The sequence below is a fragment of the Rhinolophus hipposideros genome, assembly GCF_964194185.1.
Source record: "Rhinolophus hipposideros genome assembly, chromosome: 10".
Taxonomy (NCBI): Eukaryota; Metazoa; Chordata; class Mammalia; order Chiroptera; family Rhinolophidae; genus Rhinolophus; species Rhinolophus hipposideros.
This window is the reverse complement of record NC_138056.1, coordinates 2669705-2691443: the sequence shown is the minus strand read 5'-3', so window position 1 is coordinate 2691443 and position 21739 is coordinate 2669705. Positions and strand designations below refer to the sequence as shown.

General features: G+C 57.8%; 1 protein-coding gene across 5 annotated transcripts in view; it reads right to left on the bottom strand.

The window, feature by feature from the left end:
* The window catches only part of SHANK2 (SH3 and multiple ankyrin repeat domains 2), a 253496-nt gene that overhangs the window by 182418 nt on the left and 49339 nt on the right, over window positions 1–21739 (bottom strand). The window contains exon 1 of one of the 5 annotated variants that reach the window (XM_081064098.1): window positions 3462–3819. The exons of the other annotated variants lie outside the window; for them this stretch is intronic. Coding sequence (XP_080920224.1) covers window positions 3462–3528 — 67 coding nt within the window. The 5' untranslated portion in view covers window positions 3529–3819. Of the gene's footprint in view, window positions 1–3461; window positions 3820–21739 lie in introns of those variants that run through there. 5 annotated transcript variants of the gene reach the window in all.

The window sequence follows — 21739 nt, the reverse complement described above, 5'->3', positions numbered from 1 at the left end:
GCCAAGAGACGCCCGGTGCGAGCGCTGCGGGCTGCTGGCTGTGGCTCAGCCGGGGTGCTCAGCGCACGGTTAGAAAGCAGGGGGACCCAAAGGGAGACAAAGGCCCCCTCGGAAGCAGGGCGGGAGGGGAGAGGCGACCCCGGGTGCTGGCACTTAGCCACCACTGTGTCGTGATCCCTGGACATACGTCACCGTCCTCAGCACCCCAGGTAAGTTATTGGTCTCACTGGTCATCTAAGTGCAAAACCCACGAAGTCCTGTTAGTGCTCCCGGCGATGCTACGTGACAGGTCGTATGGCCTCCATGGAACAGGTGAGGAAGCTGGAGCCGTGAGGCTGGGCAGCGGCTGCGATTCCAGCCCCGGTGGTCGGCTCTGGAGCTGGTGGTCCTAAGCACTGCCCGGTGCTGCCTCGCACGCCGGCCCTGGGCCGAGCGCTTTCTGCCTTCTGACACACACTGTTGGCCCACTCAGCAGCTGCCGCCTTTCTCTCCCACAGAGAGAAACCATTTTCCCAGCCTCCAGCAGGCGTGACCTGGTCTTGGCCCGTGAGACGAGCAGGCGGCTGCTGGGAGGCGCTCCCCTTCCCAAACAGGCCGCCCAGAGCATGTCCCTCTTTTCCTATCTGGAATGTGGAACTGGCTCAGAAGCCACACTGCCACCTCGGGAGTGCTGAGGACTACGGGCAGGAGGAGACTGGGGTCGGGCCCCGCCTTCCCACTGGGCAAGAGGAGCCCTGCGTGTTTAGGCAACGGCTCCCCTCCAAAGCCATGTCTCACCTGCTTTAGCCCCTAACAGCCCATGAGATGGGCGCTGCTATTATAATGACCGCGTAACCAGAGGAAACAGAGGCGGAGAGGTCGAGTGACGCTCCCAAGTCACCTTTGTGAGTGAAGGAAGTGGTTTTTTGCTTGTCCCCTTAACACCTCTGCTGTAACCACACAGCAGCTCGAGGCGAGTCCCTTCTACCCAGGAGAAACCCAGGTGCAACTGGATGATTTCCAAGGTCGCGCAGCTCGCGAGGGGCAGAGCTGGGATTCAACCCTGGGCTCCGTGACTCAAGGTCATGCCACGCACTCCACTGCATGCTCCCCGTGCAGTTTTCAAAGGACAGATCTTAGAGAGGAGCAGTTCCCTGCAGATAATACTTTTAAGGTGCTACACGTGGGAACTACTAGGGGAGGCAGGAAAAGCCTGGGATCACAGGCTTTCGGGCTAAGGAGCTCCATCTGAGATGAGCAGAAACATGTCCAAGGTCACATCGTGGCGGGGACCCACCTCCCTATAATCGGCTCTCTGTTCCTGCTCTCCTGCCACCCCGGGCACCCCACACTCATGGCGGGGAGTCCACAGCCCTGTTTTGTCCCCTCTGTCCCTATCTTGCTGCTCTTGGGCCAAGCGAGCCTGAGACACCAGTGCAAGGAAGCTAATTACGCGCCGATGCTGGCGCTGTTTCCGGACCCCACCCTCCCAAACTGGTTGCACAAATGAACAAAGCTGCTGGCTGTCAATGAGTCGGTTTCTACTCTACAGTAATTTGAATGTTTTTGTTTTTTTTTTAAAAATCAGCCCAGGCAGCTCAGTGGAAGCGTTTCTACCAATACAGTGAGCCAGACTGGCAGTTGAAGTGGAAATTACGGCACATGGAGGAATCTGTGCCTGGACGGCAGGCTGAGGCTGAGCTTGGTAGGACGCAGCCATGCGAGAGGACTGTTCCTCCCAGAACAGTCCTCTCTCCCTTCTCCATCCAGGGGACACTGGGTGGCTTGGGAGGCCGGCTCACGTCTGGCCCCGGCAGCTCAGGGCTGGACTGACCATGACGGGGGAGGGACGGGGCGTTTGAAAACACGGAATGATCTTGAAAAGACTTTTCTGGCACCAACTCCGCCAGCTGGGCCCTGTTCTCTGCTGTGCCAGGATACCTGGGCAGACCCTCAGTTTACTTCCCCAGCAGGCTGCGTCCACCCAACACTGGCTCCACCAGCACCCACGGCCTAACCCCAAAGGACGCCTTGTCCGAGGTCCTACTTCATGGTGGCCTGTCTTCCCTGACAGAGCGTCTCGCACAGAACCCCTGAGAACCAGAGCCCGTTGCCAGAGCGGCTGCCTCGAGCATCTCTGTCCATCTGCACGGAGCCTGGGCCTGACAGGCAAGGGTTATTATCCCCCCCCCCCCAGAAGTGACCCCCCTGGTGAAGTGCAATGCCCAAGGGCATGCAAGTGGGCGCAGCGGAGATGGATTTAAACCCAGGAATGGACTGGGGGCGGCAGGATTCTTTTTAGTTTGTAAAATCCTTTTTAAGGGTGCTGGCAGCTGAGGCTTAGGAAATAGGACACGGAGAGAAAAGACTTGTTGAGCTCAAGGACACCGCCCTGATCGTGTGGGAAGGTTGGCGAGTCCGCTCGGCATGGGACCCGGGAGGCAAGGCGAACCGGGGTGGGGTGCGGGCTAACAGGTCACACGAGGACCCACCTGGCAATGACCTCACGCGGCAGCTGGCCCCTCGGGCACTCACTCCCTGCAGCCCCCCCAGCCCTGGGCAGCACCTGCAAGAGATCAGGCACTCCCTAAGGAGGTCACTTGTCCCCGAGACACCAGGGTTGGCAGCTGGGTGAGGACCAGAGGGCTTGACTTCTCACTGCACTCCTCAAAGTGACACCTGGGAGGGGCTCCATTCAGGACAGCCTCTTATGTGACCAGGTCACCAAGCTCCTCCCCTGGAACCCCAGCCGGGTAGCCCTCGAGGGCTTGCCCTGCTTCTGTGAGCCAGTGGGGAACAACCTATACTGAAGTGGAAGAAAACGATCTGAAAATCCATACGGTGTTTTTCTGTCTGAACTGTTCTAACGCCGGGGGAGTGCATGGTCCCTTTGATTAAAACAACCACTGCCACCACCACAACCAAACCTAAAAACCAAACTGACCGTGCTTTCTTTGAAGAAGAGAGAGCAGGCTGGACCAGTTAGAAGGCACCCTGCCCTGCTCCAGTCTGGGGGGACTCCGCAGTTTGGAAAGGCTGAAGACACCACAGTCCTGGACAAGCCCCACATTTAAGCCACAGTGACTCACAACGCTCTCCCCCGCCCCCACCTCGAGTTTTACAACGGTGCTTACTAGCAATAGGTGCTCGAGTTGGTCTTAAAAACCCAGCAGCCGCTCAGAGGGACTCTTCAGAACACAGAAAGGCGACAGGGTGCTAACAGAACCGCCACGCCCAGGTCCTGCAGGATGTGACGGCCACCTTGACTTTCCCTTTCCGTGGGAAGCAGAGAACGCTGCTATGCAAATAGCCTTCTATGGTGAGGTGCAAACACCAGAACCCCAGCCGATTCTCAGACACGCCGAGCACGCGGCGGCCGCCCGTCTCCCCGAGCACCCCGCGATGCCCCAGTCCCCACGCTCTTGGAAGAACAAAGGCTCGGCATCGCCAGCCCAGAGCAGGCTCGGGAGGCGGCAGCGTACCTCCAAAATGAACTTTCTTCTTGAACCGGGACTGCTCAGCCATGGTCTCCAGCCTGGGTGTGACCATGTCACTGAGGCTGGCCCGGCCCCTCCTCTGGGTCCATGTGGAGAGCGGGTCCCCGCGGCGGCGGCTTCATCTACTATTGTCTGCTAATCCAAGAGGAAGAAAGTTGCAGCCCTCCAGGGTCGCAATTGCAGAAGAAAAGGGGGGAGAAAAAGATCAGAGGAAGAAGAAAGACGACTCCAGGGTGTTTAATCCACGGGGAGGTTTCCCCAATTTGACTTTTGGAGACCGACTGCACGTCCAGATCGGAGGAAAATTCATTTTTTTGACACAAGTTGTGAGCTCCAGATTGGAGCCCGAATCCTTCCACTCCCCACTGTACCAGGGACAGTCTTTCCCTAGTGCCGGTTTCCATGGCGATGTATCAGTCACTAGTCTAAGTAAGTACGGGTGAAGGACGCCTGAAAAACCAGTGCAATTACACATGAGCGGGGAGTGGAAAATGATTCAACCCGACTATTAGCACGGGGCTGAGCCTGCCCTTAGAGCTGCTGTCACCCTCGGCCCGCTAATTGCTTTCTCATTTGTAACACTCCGCTTTTCTCGGTCTTGCGGTCTCCGAGCCCCACGCTCTCAGTAGACAACAGGCAGCGAAGTCCATTTTGGCTGCACCTCCCCACTGAACCAGTGCCACAGGCAGGAGCTGCCTCTCAGTGGAGTCGGTCCTGCCGAAGGCGCCCGCTGCGCTTTCTGCCGGATGGTGTGTCCGGGGACCGTGTGTCCTGGGGAGGAGGCAGGCAGGCTTGGGACTTCAGGTGGCTTACAGGGATTTGGGGGATTTGGGGGAACCCAGGGGCACTCTGCACATTCCGTTTGGAGGCTGGTCGTGAATGGGCTGCAGGGGCACAGCCAGGGCTCAAGCTGGGGCTGGGGCTGGGGCTGAGCCGGCCTCCTCCAAACAAGGTCCTCCTTGCTTCACGGCTTTCAAATTGCTCCCATCCCCCTGCCCCCCACCATTCAGTCCCTGCTGCCGAAGGGATGTACCAGCAGGCAGGGCCCTCTTTCCTTTTTGTCATTTGTCATCACTTTCTTTTCTTAAATGGCCATCATGAGCTCATTGTGTGGCCTCAGATAAGACCCCTCATCCTTCTGAGCTGCGGCTTGGGCTTCGGTCCGAAAATGGATGGGAAGGGCTGATGATTCTCAATGAATGTTCTTCATACCCCTGGAGAGGGGGACGAGGCGAGTGCCAGGAGCCACACCCCGTGTGACCACTCACCGCTGCCTGACCCGGCCTGGCCCTGCCCTCTTTGTCAGACGCGGGGAAACAATGGATTATCTGTAACGTGGGATGTGAAGACGGGTGCCTGGCATGCAGCAGGATCTTAAGAAGGAAGCTTTTTTATTCTTACTTCCACTGCTAACGTGAAGAGCACAAAAGCCCGGCCACCTGTGCACTCATCGTGACAAGGCTCCAACAGCACGGCACAGGGGTTACGCACAGCTCGAGGAATAACTCACCCTTTGCTTCCTGTTTCATCAGCCACTTTGGAACAAAGGTCCCTTGAAGATTCCAAGATGGGGAAACTGGGCCCAGAGAAGTTAAGTGGCTGACCCTAGGTCACACAGCAAAGTAAACCTGGGACTGAAACCTGGGTCTCTTGACCTGCTCTATGCCCGTTACCCGCCTTGCACTCCTGGGGACATGGGGCGTTGTGGCGCCACATGCACGGCTGTCAGCTGACCACTGGGGAAAACCGTGGGTCCCTAATTGGGTGTCCTGGCAAATGTTGAACCGTCCCCTCAGCCTGACCACCTGCAGTGCCGTGGGTGGTATGGGCCCTCGGACCTCAGAGGATTCCTGGGTCTCCGGAGCCCTTTCCTTCCACCCATGGCCTAACTGACCTCTGGGCAAACCAGGGGTCACAAAAATGGCCTGTGCCTGGCACATGGGGAGGGACTTCAAAGGGAGGCAGCAGCGGAGACAGGCCATAAGAGTAGCACGCGTTTTCCATGATGGCGCTGGACGCGGCACATGAGCCCGTGCAGCCCTCAGCCCCACAGAGGCACCCACGTCTCCGGAAAATGAGGAGCTCAAGGCTGCACATCAAAGTGGCCTCTCCACCTCCCTCTGTGTTGTTAAACTCGCCACGTCGGGCTCCTAGGGAAGTCAGCAATGGGAGAACCTGGAGCAGTGTGTGGAAGGCTTGCTGTGACCTCGGGGAGTCCCTCACCCTCTCTGGGGCCCAGCTTTGCCATCAGAGACACAGGCAAAGAAGAGAACGTCCTCTCGGAAGGAGTGCCTGAAACCGCGAGAATGTTAGCAGGCACCGCACGCGGGCGGGGGCCAGTGTGACCATGCGCTGCCCCCCCTGCACCTGCCAGATGCCCTATGCGCCCACCCAACCACGGCTGCTCTGCACAAGCTGGACGTACTGTGTGAGCACCATGCTGAGGGGTCATCGCATCACAAAGCTGGGCGTGGCCCAGGGCGTCACACATGCACAGGTGTTTTCCCTTCTACTGTCACCTCCAGAGACAGCAGAGAATTAGCTCCCTGCCTGTCCTGGGGCATCCAACCTGGGTTACATCCCCTCCCTGACACCCATTGATTGAGGGATTTAGGAATGTTACTGAATTTCTTGGTGCTGTGCTATGGACTGAATTGTGTCCCTCAAATTCCTGCGCTGAAGCTCTAACACCCCCCCCACCAAGCGATGTGTTTGCAGACGGCACCTTTGGGAGGTTAGGGTTAAATGAGGTCATGAGGGTTAAATGAGGGTGGGGCCCCGTGTTGGGATTCGCGCCCTTGTAAGAAGAGGTGACACCAGACTCCCTCTCTGCCATGTGAGGTCCCGGTGAGAAGGCGACTATCTCCAAGCCAGGAAGAGGCCTCAGCAGAAAGAAAAGGTGGCATCTTGATCTTGGACTTCCAGCCCCCAGGCAGTGAGAAATAAATGTCTGCCGTGTAAGCCCCTACCTGCGGCATTTGTCACGGCAGTTGCACTGAGACAACAAGCCGGCGGTGAAGCGGGGAGGAAGAAGGTGCCCGCTCCTGGAGGGTTGTGCCGGCACGAGGCTTGCTCTGCTGGGAAAGGCTCTGCGTGCTGTGGACAAAACAGCAACCCTCTGCGTGTCCATCACACCCCACAGCGCGCGTGGCTCTGACAGCATCTTGGGAGGGAGGACCAAAGGCGGAGAGATGTGCTGAGGTCTCGTGGCCAAATGCCTGCCTCTAATGTAGACACAGGCAGGACGGACGCTTGTGTGCTCTTGAGGTCTGTGTGTGTGCAACCACACGCACACACATGGTGGGGAGGGGCTGAGGGCAGGCTGAAATTCTTCACTTGAAATTCTTCTCTGAGTCCCGCCGAGGTTTCTTATCTCAGCGAGCCCTCCCTTTGCTCCAGCCAGTGCTCCAGGACACCTGGAGACCTCCCCTCGCCCGCAATACTGAGACAACCCCTGCAGACGGGGTCTCCCAGCTCACGCTGTTCCTCCCTGGATAAGCCAGGTGCCTCTCTCTCTCTGTCTCTCCATTTCACATGTATCACAGCTCACAGATGAGTGTGCAAGGGTGTGTGTGTGTTCCCTCCATGACTGAGCCGCTCATGGGCACACACTCCTTTTCCTATCCCAGCACACAGCATGGGGCATGCCTCGAGGTCCGTTCTCAGTGGATGTCTGTCCCCTGGACTTAGTAAGCGAGCCAGAGTTGCCAGCAGGAGTCACGGTCTCAGCCGTCTCCAGGCCACGGTCAAGGAGCCGGCGTAGGACGGTGGGTGCAGTGGGGTCTGGGCTCAGCCGAATCTCAGCATCGTGCAAACCCAACCTGCCAGCAAAGTCTTGTCCTCTCCGAAAGCAGCTGCAGGCAGGACGAGCTCAGTGCTCCACGGACACGCTGCAAAGTTCCCAGCAGAGTTCTCACCGGGGCAGCCTGTTTCCCGGGGGTCGGTCTGGGGGTTCGTGGGGCCCAGTGTGGTTGTCCCCACACTGGGGAGGCACACTGGCCTGCCACGGGCAGGGCTGGCATGAGAAACAGTCTGCACCCAGGAGCCCTGCACCACACAGGCCAAAGGTTGCCCCCCCCCAGGTGGGCGAAACGCCTTTGTGTGACTGGACATCGGTCCTACATTCCAGTCACGTAGGCACATAGGTCCTTGATTTTGTCAAGGACCGACCACACACTGAGTCAACATGGAGGGAAGAAAATCCTTGGTTCCTTTGGAACCGTTTCCCGAAAATACGCCACTAGTGCTGAGAGCCCCTCGCGGTGTGTGAGCGGTCAGGGGGCACTTGTGACAACAATCACAGTGACTCCACAGGGGCACCCGTCTAGCTACTCTGTTTTCTACTCTGGTGGCACCCAGATGACGCCCTGGCCAGGGACAGCAGGCAGGTTCAGGAGAGGAGAGACCTCTGTGCCAGTCCTCACGGCGGAGGGCGGGGCCGCCATGGCTCCGTGCGTCCCTGGCGGGGCGAAGCCACCAGCAGTATCTGCAGGCCCCACAGGCCGCCAGGCACCGCTATTCCTTTCGCGGCTGTAACCCGGGAGGCAGTGGTGGCTTCCTGCAGTGACCGGCCAGTGGGTGACCCCACCCACCCCCTTCAGATCCTCCAGACCTTCCAATACTTCGAAACCCATTTCCTGCGTTCTCTCCCGGCCGTGTGAAACACCAACAGAGGCGTTTGCTTTCTTTCTGACTGGGCATCGATTAACGAAGGGAATGATGTGAAATTTTCAGAAACAGGTATATTGTGGAATTTGTACGTAAGAGTTTCACTTACAGGTAATAAACGGATCCTTGCATATAATCGTTTAAAAACAAACAGGGTGCACTCTGTCTTAGCTCTGAAAATCACGGAGCTACGCTGAGGTGATTTCTTAAAGGGCTACGAATGACCAAGTCGGAAACACAAGTGAAAACCCTGGCCTCCTATCCACACAGCAAGGCTGACGGCGGTCTAACCTGGAGCGTCAGCAAAGGCAGGACTTAGGGCTTACGAGAAGTGTCAGTACACGCAGAGGACTCTGGGCGATTCTAAGCCCCTCAACAAAGAGATTTGGTAATAACCAAAAGCTTTCCAAAGCAAGCTAAGTGTCAGGTAACAATCCCACCAGTGACACTGAAGGAGCCCCAGATTTCACTCCTCTGTTTGACACCCCGGTTTTCCTTCTCTTTACAGGACATTGTACAAAGTACCATCAGAACCCGTTTGGGGTTGAAAAACATGCTAATGGTCGCTGTGGCAGACAGCCTGCTAAGGTGGTCCCTTGGACCCCACCTCCCAGGGAGAGCGTCTCCCGTCGAGTGTGATGGGACCTGTGACGCGTTTGTAGACAGCAGAAGCTGGCAGAGGGGACAGGATGTTTGTCATTACACGATTATGTCATATTGCAGATTGCAGCACCTTTCTTGCTAGGACCATTTGGGACCCCCCCACCCAAGGAGGAACTGTGGGTGGCCTCTGCTTGCTGAGAAAGGCCTGGAGCGTCCAGCAAAACCCTGAAGTGCTTGGTTCTAGAACAGACTGCTGCCATCAACCCGGGAAGGCTTGGGAGTGAGCCTTCGCTAGTCAGGCTTTCAGATGAGAACACAGCTGAACCACCAGGCCGAGGGAAGGCTTGCCGGGCAGCCGGCTAAAACACGGCCCACGCGGAGCCCAGAGACCACGAGACGCGCAGCACGTGTGTGAGCCAGAGTCTGCGGGAACATTGTCATGTATCTGTTTTGACTCAAGAGCCAGGACAAGCACCCTTACTTTGTGCAACACGATACAAACATTTGTGGGTGAGATGCTTCTCGGCTCTAGAAGTGCAGAGACGTACAGGGTGTAGAGAGACAACGCGTGAGAAGCAAATCTAAGCGAAACAAGGAGGGGGGTCTCCAGACTGTGATTTACTGAGCAGCTATGATGGGCCGGCCTCCTAAGGCGCTGTTCTGAGCACACTGGGGACAGAAAGGGGAGACGGTGCCTTTTCACAGCCTAACCCCCAACCGGATCAATGGACAAAAGGGAAAAATCCCCAAAATCACATCACACCCTGGATTCCTCGTCAAGAGGTGTGTTTGGAGGCCCCAATATCACACTTGACAGGTGAAGAAAGAACCAATATTGGGCAGCTTTTGGTGTGTGTGTGTGTGTGTGTGTGTGTGTGTGTGTGTGTGTGTACGTTCGTGAGTCTGTACATTTTCCAAGAACTCCTATGCTCGTCACTGCTGCCCAAGGAGTCCCTGAGGGAGCAGCCTTCTCAGAGCCCTTCAGGACCTCGGCCTGGCTGTCTCCTCCTTTCATCTGTAGCATGTTGTCCTTTTGGGAGTAGCAGACAGCAGGCATTCAGAGGACACAATGGCCCAGAATTTCCCCGCAAAATCAAGGTGACCGACGGCTGCTGCCGGCCACCCCTGCACAGAGCTGTGCGGCACCTGTGTTGGGTGATGTCTGGGCGGCTCCGTGTCCAAACGCCGGCCCCGAGGCGGCGGGCGTGCAGCTGCCCCTGCGCTCAGATGCCCCGTGCTCAGTGTCGGGGAATGGAAAGTTCTCCAGGTCTGAGGAGCTGACGAGGCCGCGAATGTCAGTCAGGAGGAGGGGGCTGTGTGCTTATGCCACGTGGCCCCACAGGAAGGGGGTGTCTGAGGAAAAGCTTTTACGATAGTAAAAACCAAAGCAGAAGAGACTTCAGCCCAAAGGGAAGGAAACCAGTATTTGCTGAATGAGGAGTAGGTGTCATGAACTTGCACAGATGAGAAAGTAAAAAATATATATGTGTTTGGAAAGCGGTGCTTCAAAGCTTGATGCTTTGGGGTGGGGGAAAATCCTTAAGCTACGGCCCTTGTAAAACTGTTATTAGCCTAAATAACACAGGCAAACATAAGTACAGTACTGCCGAGTGTACTAAAGAGACTGATTTTCTTTCTACTGTGTGGAATTTTAGTGAGTAAATGTTTTCCTACAACATTCATAAATGCCACTAACACCCCAAACCAGCAACATTTAACTTATTTGCAGCTGGTTCTGTGTCATGTTTAAAGTGAATCATTTGGCAACACTCGGGGACTATTAAAAGCCGAGTGTGGCAGGAGGAATTTCCTTGGATACCCGTGTAGGAATACGGAGAGCGAGGGCCTGCCAGTGCCCAGTGGCCGGGACGAGGCCCCTCAGCTCCGCGGTCACCAGCTGGCTGTCGCACAGTTAACGCGGTCGGAGCGAGGGCCTGGTGCCTGAAAAGGCTCATTACGGGCTGTACCACACAGACCAGTGGGCATCGTTCACACCCCCGACCCTGATACAGGCCACTGTCCCACGAGGGCGTGGAGAGAGGACACACGTCACACTATCAGCACAGAAACACCAGTATCCGCACAGCCTCGAGGGGGCCGAACGGAGGCCAGCTTTCTGCCAGCACGTTGTAGGCACGCTGTATGTGTCATTTCCAACCTTTCGGGACCCCCCAGTTGACTTGCGCAGGCAGCTGAAATGGGATTCACTATGAATGAAATAACCTAAGAAGCGGGGGGAAGAACGCATGCCCAGCAGGCTGCAGTATCTGTCCCCACCGTCACAGGCACCCAAGCCAGGCTTGTTCCTATAACCCGTGGGGTCTGACAGTCAATGCGTCACCTGCAAGGGCCGCACGCCGGCGTGGGTGGGTGTGAAGTCACACTCGGGACCACTGGTCTCGACGCCACGCATTTCCTTGGTGCTCAGCAGAGCTGCTCGGAGCCGCACTTCTATCCAGTGTATGGAGAACTCAACCTCCTTCCCCAACCCCACCCCCTGCAGGGACGGGTGCCTCCTCTTCAATGAATTCTTACCCAGAGAGCAGCTGGAAGCAGAGGCCCCACCACTCACCTCCCACCAGCAGCTTGGAGGGGTCCGGGCTCCCCGGGGCTGGGCGTGCAGGACCCTTGGCTGCTTCAAAGGCAGCGAGAGCAGAGGTCCAGCTATGGGACAGGCGCAGACACCTGCAGGCCAGCTACACCTTGTCGGGCTCCACGGGGCCCTGTGTGCCAGGCTCTGGGCAGGGGCCGGAGACGCAGGGTCATGCCTTAAGGCAGCTCCCATCTGGTTGGGGAAGTAGATAAAATTGGACTCCCCTGGGACCAGGACTTCAGGGTGTGAACAAAGCCGGTGGGAACCAACAGGGCAGGAGCAAGTGTGTCTGTCCAAGAGGCTCACGGGAGGTTTTCAGGGAAGGGCAACTTAAGCTTCCCTGGGAAGGCAGCAGGAGACTTTGCAAAAATAGCTGCATTTATTCCCCTCCCCGTATCCACGCCCACCTGCAGTGTGACTTGGAACTCCTCCCAGCAGGAGACAAAGGCTGTCTGGCCAGTCCTTGGGTCTGGGCTGGCTCTGTGACTCTGCCCAACACACAGCAGTGTCGGTGACACGGTGCCAGACCTGCGTCTAGACGCCAAGGGGCCTTGTGTGTTTCTGTTCGGTCTGAGCGCAGCACAGCGGCCATCAAGGAGCCTGGCCTCGCCCTCTGGATGATGGGACGCATGTGCAGAGCATGGCCGTCTACGGGCCGGCTGTACACCAGCCGCCATGAGAGACGCCAGGTGAGCGGAGCTGAGAACAGCAGAACCTCCCACCAGAGCCCCGCTGGATTTGCTGATTTACCTAATTGTGACATAAATGGTACTGTGTCAAGCCACTCTGCTTTGGGAGCAGTGACGCAGCCACCACTAACTGCTACATATGACATGACTTTGGGGAAGTCCACGTGACCACTTAGTGATGGTTTCCCCATCTACAAAATGGAGATGGTAAACCTCGGCCCTTTCATGGAGCAGTTGTGAGTCACGTGGGGAACTACGTGAAAATGCATCATGGATTCAAGCGCAAGGCAACTGGGGGTAGAATTATTAGCTTCAGAAGCACAGTCTGGAAAATGGCGGGGGGATGGGAGTTTGGCCAGTGCTTCATGTATCAACTGCTGTGGCCAATGTCCTTTTCCAGAGAGTGGCAGAGCCACCTGTGGGGTTCGCTGTGGGAATCTGAGCGCCCACTGACTCCTGTGTGGTTCCCCAGGCCTTCCTGTTGCCAGGGTGACGGGCCACATGCTTTATGACATAGGAGTCACCGCAGCAGAACAGTGAATGTCCTCGGAGCGGGAGGCATGGAGAACGGTTGGGATTCTGCCTCAGGTTCGGAGCCAATTGCTGATTTATACCCGTGGACAAGACCCAGCCTCTCGGTAAGCTGTTTCCTCCTTTGTAAAATAGATGTCGCCACCACCCATGGTCTGCACCCCAATGTGGGGCAGGCCAACACCGGGGACCACCCTGAGTTATGACTCCAGACAAACGGCCTCTTGAGTTCCTAGGAAGATCAGCCGTGTCTGTAACACGTTCGGCAGACACAAACTTCTCTCCCACCGGGACATGCTGTGGGGGCCGTGGGCTGTTCTGGACTAAAAGGGAACCTAACCAAGTCACAGGGCGACGGTAAGAAGATGGCAGAGGTCTCCTGACCGTGTTACTGGCTGACATTTGCCACAAGTTATTCGAGGGCTGGACGAAGACATTTACTGTTTCCAGGTCTGGGCTGCAGTTGTTTAAATCAGGAAAATACATGGACACGCAGGGCAAGAACTGGCAGGTGTACCCAGAATGGCGGCACCTGCCTCCCGCTCCCTGTTTACCATCACCATGGAGACCGGCGCGATGAAATCCACCCGCAGAGAGGGCAGCCATTGGTTACTAACACAGAAAGACGCTTCCCACCCAACGAACGCCCAGGGCATGCCACCTGCTCGCCGAGGATGGGGTATCACACAGCCCCACGGCTGCAGACGGGGCAGCAGCTCCTCGGCCGGTGGGCTGGCCCGAGGCACTGAGGTTCGCCGCAGTCAGCTGTCTGATGGGAGGTGTCCCCTCCCGGCTGCCAGGTAACTCGAGGAGGCCTGTCCACCGGCCCTCTGCCTATGCTCCCCACGGACTGGGGACGCGCCGTGAGCAAAGCAGGGCCAGTTTCGGGGCTCCAAGGAGCCCAGAATAAAAACCACAACCCCGGGGTGTCTGCGAGGAGTGGGGCTGGGCTTCTTAGCCTGAAGGGAGGACCCTTCCACTCACCTCAAGGTTGCGGGTGCAGCAGGGAGGCCACCTGCTCCCCAGCCACTCGAGGTACCCGCCTAGGCCCCCACTCCTCTACACACTCATGGCCCCACTTCAGACGCTGTCCTTCCAGGAATGGCTCCACTCACTGTGCCCAGGCCCTTTCCTCGCAACCCTTCTTTCTCCTGGTTATTCTTTTTAACTGAGGTGACGGTCACATAACATCAGACGAGTACAGTTAGCAGCATTTCAGGCGTTCAGTGTGTACAACCACCACTTCTGTCTAGTTCCAGAACATTCCCACCTCCCCAGAAGGAGGCCCTGGGCCCATTAGCTATCCCTCCCCCGCCCCCATATTCCTATGTTGAAGCCCCAACCCCCAAAGTGACTACGACTGGAAATGGACATTATGGGGGTGATTGACGTTAAATGAGGTCGTAACGGTGGGGCCCTGGTCTGATAGGACTGGTGTCCCTAAGAAGAGACACGAGAGCTGGCTCTCTCTCCACGCAGCATGGAGGGAAGGCCATGTGAAGACACAGGGAGAAGGTGGCCGTCTGTGAGCCAGGATGAGACCCCACCAGGAACCGAATTCACTGACTGCTGGATCTTAGACACCCACCTCCATCACGGTGAGAGAGAACTGGTTTCTTCCCAGTCTGTGGTGTTTTGTGGCAGCACGAGCTGAACAAGACACCCCCTGGCAGCCACTCCTCTATGTTGTCTCCACGGATCTCCCCATCCGACTATTGCATATAAACGGAATCATACGACAGGCGGCCCTTTGTGCCTGGCTTCTTCCACTGGGCGTGGAGGGTGGCGGTTCATCCCTGCTGCGGCCCGTGTCAGAGCCCCGTTCCTCCTCCTGGCTGATCGTCCATGGTGGACAGAAACCACCTTGGGTCCGTCATCTGTTGGCGAACATTCGGGTTGTGTCCACCTAGTGTTTCCTGCGGACAGTGTGGCCATGGCCGTGGGAGGCCAGGCACCAGTATGAACACTCGTTCTGAATTCTTCTCGGACCTCTCCTCTCCTGAACTCTCAAAACAAGACTTCATGCCAGCTCTTGACAAGGTGCCCAGTGCTGCCCACGCTGCAGAGGTGAAGGGCCGAGGTGCAGTCTCGGCAGATGCTGTCCCTCTAACTCCTGGACACACATCAGGGCTTGGCTCTGGTGCCCTGTGCCCTCAACTCCAAAGGACGCCCAGAGCACCCCTGGAAAGCAGGTGTGCAGGCTCCACGAGGACAGGGACCCTCCCCTGGCCACTGTGCCCCTGGCTCCTGGCACAGAGTCTGACACACTCACCCTGCACTGGCACATGTCTGCTGAATGAATGCATGACCTTGAGCGTCTTCTGCGTGTCAGACATCGTGGGTAGAGGAGAGAGGACTAAGCCGCGACGAGGGCCTCGGCTCGGGGGGGCAGACAGACGCGGAACAGATCATCGTAACGGTGAGACCAGCCGAGACAGCAGGACTGGGGGGCTGCGCTGGGGGCGAGCGAGGAGGGGCTCGCTCAGCCGGGTCGTGCGGGCTGAGCAGGAGCTTGGCAGAGGCACAGCGAGGGAAGGGCATCGCAGGTACAAGCAGAGACCCAGGCGTGTGACAACATGGGCCTTTCAGAGGCAAGGAGCCGAGGGTGGGGACTGACAGTAACAATTCTTATGAACAATTAATGCTTGATGTGGACGGTCCAGCCCCGTGTGGTGGGTAGATGACCACTTCATTTTAAGATGGGGAAACTGAGACTCTGAGAGGATCCACCGTTTTCCGGAAGCTTCACAACTCTGTGAGGCAGAGATGGATTGGAACCTGGGCTCTGAACTTGGTCACCACCGGCTCCTGTGGGGCAGCGGAGGTGGGTGGGCCCAGGACGGGTCTGCAAACTAGAGATGCCACCTGCTTTGTCACTGAAGCTTTGTTGGGACGCGGCCACCCCCATTCGCCTGTGTACTGTCTGTGGTACATTTGTGTTACAACAAGGCGGTAGCTGTGACAGAGGACGTGGCCCGCAGACACCAAGCACTTCTTCTCTGGCCATTGGCGGTAGTTTGTGGAACCCTGGCCTCTGGGCTGGACATGAGGCTGGACAGGTCAATTAGGGGGTAGGAGGAGCCCCACTAGGACTGGGGCGGGGCCGCTGGTAGGAGGTGTAGCACGGGCCCTCAGAGAGACCCCCCCCCCTCAACACTTGCTACCCCTTGGTGCCTCTGCTGGGCCCTGCCTGCGCCCAACATGGCAGCTGGGTCTGCGCCGCTGATGTGCTCATGGCAGAAAGCAGGAGGGCAGGGAGAGAAGAGCCAGCCGGAGCCGGGAGGTCACTGTGAGCCCGGGAGTGGGGCAGCGTGCGTCAGGACAAACGGGCGCTGTGGGCGCAGGGAGGGGCCGGGCAGCACTGCCAGGCGGGAGGCCCCGTCCTGGCAGAGGGGTGGAGGCCCGACCCCCACCCGGCGCCCTGACGGAGTGTTTTCTATGTGACAGGGATTTGAGCTGGTTTGCTCCCCAGTATTCTGAGCAGGTGCTGAAGAATCAGAGCAATTAAAATCCGAGAGACACTAAAGGAATGTGTGTGAAGGCCACACTTAGATGTGCCTAGAAGCCACCTGGTAATGAGTGACGGAGCCTGGGTCTCCTGGCCCAAAGCAGCCACACCTGTGGTCGGGCCTGCAGGACTTGGTCAGGCCTCACCTAGGTCAGTCCAGGGGCCCACGGACATGGTGTCCTTCAGCTGTGTCCTGGCTAAGGGTGCAGGACAGGGCCGAGGGGCGGGCTGGGGGGATACAGGCACAGCAGTGGCTGTGAGACCGTGGCCTGCAGCCACCAACCCCGCCTCCTAAAGGCTGGAGGGCAGCCTGGGGACGAAGCTGTGTCTGCCAGCCAAGGAGAGGGTGGCCGGACCCCGGGGCCCTGGCAGTGAATGCCTGGGACAGGAGGACCCCGGGAAGGTCCTTCTTCTACCACCCCTACCCCCAGCCCTGCCAAGAACAGAGCACAGCCTGTGGCTGGGAAAAGCAGGATATTTTAAGTACACATGGGGAATTCTGCGTTACCCTGGAGACGGGACGGCCACAGCACATCTGTGCCCAGCGAGAGGCCTGCACAGGGGCTTAAGGGGACCCCTCCATCCTGGGGGTCAGTGTGGGAAGGTACAAGTGGCCACAGCTGCCCCTGGGCTGGGCTCTGCACGGCTCCATGAGGGCAACCACTGACCCAGGGAATCGTGGGGTCCCTGGCCAGCCTGTGCCAAGCATGAAGGAGAGTGTGCACAGCGAGCGAGGGTGGGACGTTGTCTCCTCACCTCCCTCGTCCTGGACACATACTCCTTATGACGTGGCCTCAGATTCTGCTGCTCACTAGTTTCTCCTGGCCCAGGCCATCTGCCTCAGGCCACGTGTGGCTAGATGGTGACCGCAGGCAGCCTGTTTACTCATCCTGTAAACAGTAATTGGGTGTCTCCGGCAGTAAGGAGGCAGGTAACTGGAGTGGGTGGAATGGTGGTCCCGCGAAGCGATAACCCCCCTGTCACCCCCAGAACTGGTGAATGGGACCTTATTTGTAAATGGAGTCTTCACAGATATGACCAAATTAAGGTGATCTTGAGGTGAGATCATCCTGGGTTACCCAGGTGGGTCCTAAATCTCCGACAGGTGTCCTTGTAAGAGACAGAAGACAGGGCACACACACACACACACACTGAGGACGCTGTGTGACCATGAAGGCAGGGACGGGGGGGGACGTGGCCACCGCTCAGGAGCCCCAGAAGCTGGACGAGGCAGGCAGGACCCTCCCCTGGAGACGGCAGAGGGAGCACAGGGACACAAGCCCCACGACACCTTGATTTTGGGCCTCAGAACTGGGAGTGAATACATTTCTGTTGCTTTAAGCCACCCAGGGTGGGGTCACTTGTCACAACAGCCCCAGGACACTGGCACAGTGGGCACCATGTGTTAAGAGCTTCTTGGCTGCCAGGCACATGTGAGTACCGTACAGGAACGACGGACTCCCTGGGTGGCCACAGAGCTCCCTGAGCCCACGGGCATTCCCGCCGCTGAGCCCATTCTACAGATGAACACCCCGAGGCCTCGGGGGTCCGGTGCCAAGGGCACATCCCTAGGAAGGAGGTGACCTGGGGTGCAACTCCAAGTCACGCCCACGGGTGAGGCTATGCTGGGCGTTGGGACACACTTAAGAGCCCTGCGCAAAGAGAACCCTGGTACGGGAGGGGACATCACCGGAGGACGTTACCGATTGATGTCAGGTACGACCTGGGAAGGTGTGACAGGAGCAGGTACGGGTCCAGGCATCTGGGGCGGGGGGGCGTCGAGGCCAAGGCACCACTGGGAAGTCTAACAGGACTGGTCGGGGCTGCTGCACGGCCGCCCTCCGGAAGGAGCGGGAAACCGCAGCCGCCGGGTTGTTTTCTCACTGCCCTTACTCAGGCCTCAGTGGCACAGGCTGCAGAATGTTCTCGCTGTTTGTTCCGCCCTGTTCCTGCTGTTCCCATTTGTGCTGTGGCACTCAGCTCGCTCAAAGGCTGCACCCTTGGCGACAACGGCCCCGGGCACGACACCCCCATCCTCCCGAGTTCATGCCATGACCAGGCTGCTCCACACGCCACGCCTCCCCGACCCGGCATCCCATCACCGATTGCTGTAGACTGAAGGTTTGCACCCCCAAAGTCCTACACTGAAGCCCTGCCCCCCAATGTGATGGTGTTAGGAGGGGGGCGTTTGAGGGGTGACTAGGGTTAGATGAGGTCACAAGGGTGAGACCCGCAAGATACGATTCGTCTCCTGCAAGAAGAAGAAAAGACCAGAGTTTTCTCTCTGCCCCCTGAGGGTACGGTGAGGCCTAGCCTCCTGGATACCCCAGTCAGAACCGAGGGTGCAATCGCTGTCCCCAGCACCTACCTTGAACTGGGGGCTACTCCTCTATTAGCCCGTATGCTCCTCTAGCAGCCCCATGAGGGAAGCTGAGCTGTACCCATTTCACAGATGGGAAGACTGACTTGTGCAGACTCATAAGGGTCCAACATAGCAAAGCAGAGTCACTCGGGCCAGGTGATTCTGGTATTGTAACCTACACAGCACAGACTCTCAACGCTGACGTCCTCATGACAACAACGCGGCATGTCCAGCGGGGCAGAGCCTGAGGACCCCTGGAAAGGTCCCTGAGCCTGCGGTGTAGGCACAACCCCTCCCGGTTATCTCCCATGCTGGAGGAGTCGACTCGCACACTTTTGTACAGCGGCATCTTGGGGACAAAGCAAACTCGGAACGGATGGAACCTTTGTTCCCAGACAAACCTTTGTTCCTCTAAAGCACGGCTACTCAGTGTGGGGAGCACACGCTGGGGGGTGCTCAGGGCAGCCCAGACAGCCCCTGGCCGATGTCTGCACATCCAAGAGCACTCCGCAGGCCCTGGGGCACGGAGAGGAATTCTGCGTGGCCGCACACCCTGCCCTGAGTCCACTATGAGGTGGCCCCCCACACTCCCTGCGGTGGTTGTCGTCTCCCTGGCAAAGGCGTTATTCTGGCTAGCCTGGGTGGGGAAGAGTTGGGCTGTTTTCATCCCAGGAGACCACCTCTAACCGCTTCTTTGTGCTGAGTGACCTGAGAGGGTGGCCTGGCCCCAGAAGGGGGCCTGGGCGGGAAGCCGAGCTCAGGCCCGTCCAGGAGGGCGCGGCCGGGCTCCACCCACGCACTCTTCCATCTCAAAGGCTCAGGGAGCCGATGATTCTAGAATACAGGCTCCGTGGGGCTGGTTTTCCTGCACACAGATGGTGAGAAGGCCTGTCATTTGCTCCTCGTCAGTAACAAAAGTTGGCACATAAATGAAAAAGCAGACACTACATTTGTTACAAGGCTCCCCAGGGAGTGTGCGTGGCAAAGACAACAGTGTGCAGTGACCACGGCGACTGAGCACTGGGCTGACCTCTCGATGAGCCCGGAAGGGGGCTCAGGTCTCCCGACGCCATGTGCCAGGTACGAGGCCCCTCAAGACACTGGCACCCGCTCCCTGCCCCATTACAAAGTCCTGCGAGGATGGCGTGGCCCCCTCTGATGGAACAGGGCCCTGAGGCCCAGAGAGGCTGACTGACCTGCCCCAGGTCACACAGCAGCTCAGTGGGGGGTGAGCTACTGCTTCTCTAGAAGCCTCCACGGGGCCGACACCCAGAGCCATCAGCCTGCCTCCCTGCTGCTTCTTAGGGCCAGATGGAGGAGGAAGGACCAGGTAGGGAATGGCAGAGCCCAGGTCTCCGGTCTGGAGGAGAGGCTGTCTGAGCAGTAAGCTCTTGTCCTGGACTTCTCGCTCCCCCCACCCAGAGAAGAGCCAAATCTTCATGCAAAACGAAGCCCTGTGCTCCTCAGGGTGAGTGACAAATGAGTTTCCCGAGCTTTTTAAAGATTCTTTAGAATAACGAAGAAAGTACTGAGGTCAAGAGCAATGGTGGCAGGAACTCGATGGCAGGACGGAAGCTTTGGGGAGACCCGGGTCCCCTGCACCCCAATTCCCAGTGTCAGGGAGACAGAGCCCATGAAGGGAACCTTGTGGAAGTGTCTCCCATTTGGGTCTGGAGGGAGATAAATGCAGGAAACGTGTTCGAAGCACAGTGGCCTCAACGCCCATAGCTGAGGGCGCCGTGCCCCGCCACAGGCAGCCGGGGTGCCCCGGAGGGAGGAGGAAGTGTACGCTCTGTGGCAACAGATGGGTCACCCTTCCTGGGGACAAAACGCCCCCAAATCTGTCCTGACAGCAAAGCAGCCATGGGGGACAGGCCAACCAGACCAGCATGCGTTCCTGAAGGGCAGAAATGTCGAGTTTCAAAAACGCCAAGAGACCTGGTAGATTCTTACATCGCCGAACAAGCAAAGCGGCAGAGGATGTGGGCGTGGCCGGGCACACAGGCCGAGCCCGGCACCTGCTCAGCGCCAGCCCTAAGGATAAATACCCGGTCTATCGAGTCTTCACAAAAGCCTACAGAAGCTGTTCTCAGCGCCTCGGGGAGGGGACGCAGCACAGCTGAGCCTGCACAGGAAGAGCTGGCTCGCATGGGGTCAGGAGTGAGGGGAGCAGCAGGATTGCCGGGGGCCCTCCGTGGGGAAGACCACAGAGGCTCAACCCAGAGGCTCTGGAGCCTGCAAACCTGCCCTGTTCTGTCTGGTCCTTTAGGCCCAAACTCATCCTCCTGTGTCAACAAATCCAGGGGCAGCCGGAGGGGCGGCCTGCAGATGTGCCCCCGCCTGCCTTCCCGCAGTGGGCAGCTCACGAGCCCGCCAATCCCCACCGTACAGGCCCTCCACTCGGGACGACGGAGCCGCTGAACCAGATGCCCAACTTGGCAGAACACAGCTCTTTGGAGGGAAGTGAAAGTTGCTGCAAAAGCAGTAAAACAACCACCACACCCGAAGGTCACGCACTGCGGCATTCCTGCAAGGAACCGCACCTCGAAGCCCCTTTACGCGCTTTTACTTTTAGCTGTTATTAGAAGCATTTCTTTGCAGATGCCACATACGGTCACTTTATACTCATCCCGCTGTGCCTTCCGGCCATCTTTCAAAGGGGCGCAGTTATCACCACACTGGAGACGAGAACCTGGACTCAGAGACCGCAAATCAATGGAACCAGGAGTGGAGCCCGGGTCTGTCGTGTCACAAAGGCCCTGATCTCCTGTTCCAGTGACTCCCCAGCGCCCAAGAGAAGTCCCCTGTCCACTGTGTGCACCGCTGGCGGGAGTGAAAACAGGTGCCGGCACTACGCAAAACAGGATGGCGGGTCCTCAAGGAACTGAAAATACACGGGCATACAAGCCACCAGTCCCACTCCTGGGCACATGCTCAAGGAAAGTAAAATCAGCATTTCAAAGAGACACTTACACCCCCACGTTCACTGCAGTACCGGTCACAATAGCCCAGGTGTGGAACCACCTAAGTGTCCCCTGATGGATGGGTAAAATGTACGTATGTACACGGAGGATGACTCAGCCTTAAAAAAAGAAGGAAATCCTATCCTTTGTGACAACACGGATGGACCTGGAGGGCATTATGTTGAGTGAGATAAGTCAGACAAATACTGCAGGGTCTCATTTTTAGATGAAATCTTAAAAAAAACTCATAGAGAGTAGAAAAGGGGTCACCAGGTCCTAGGGGGAGGGGAAATAGGGAGAGGCGGGTAAGAGGATACAAACTTTCAATTATGAGTAGGTCTGAGGA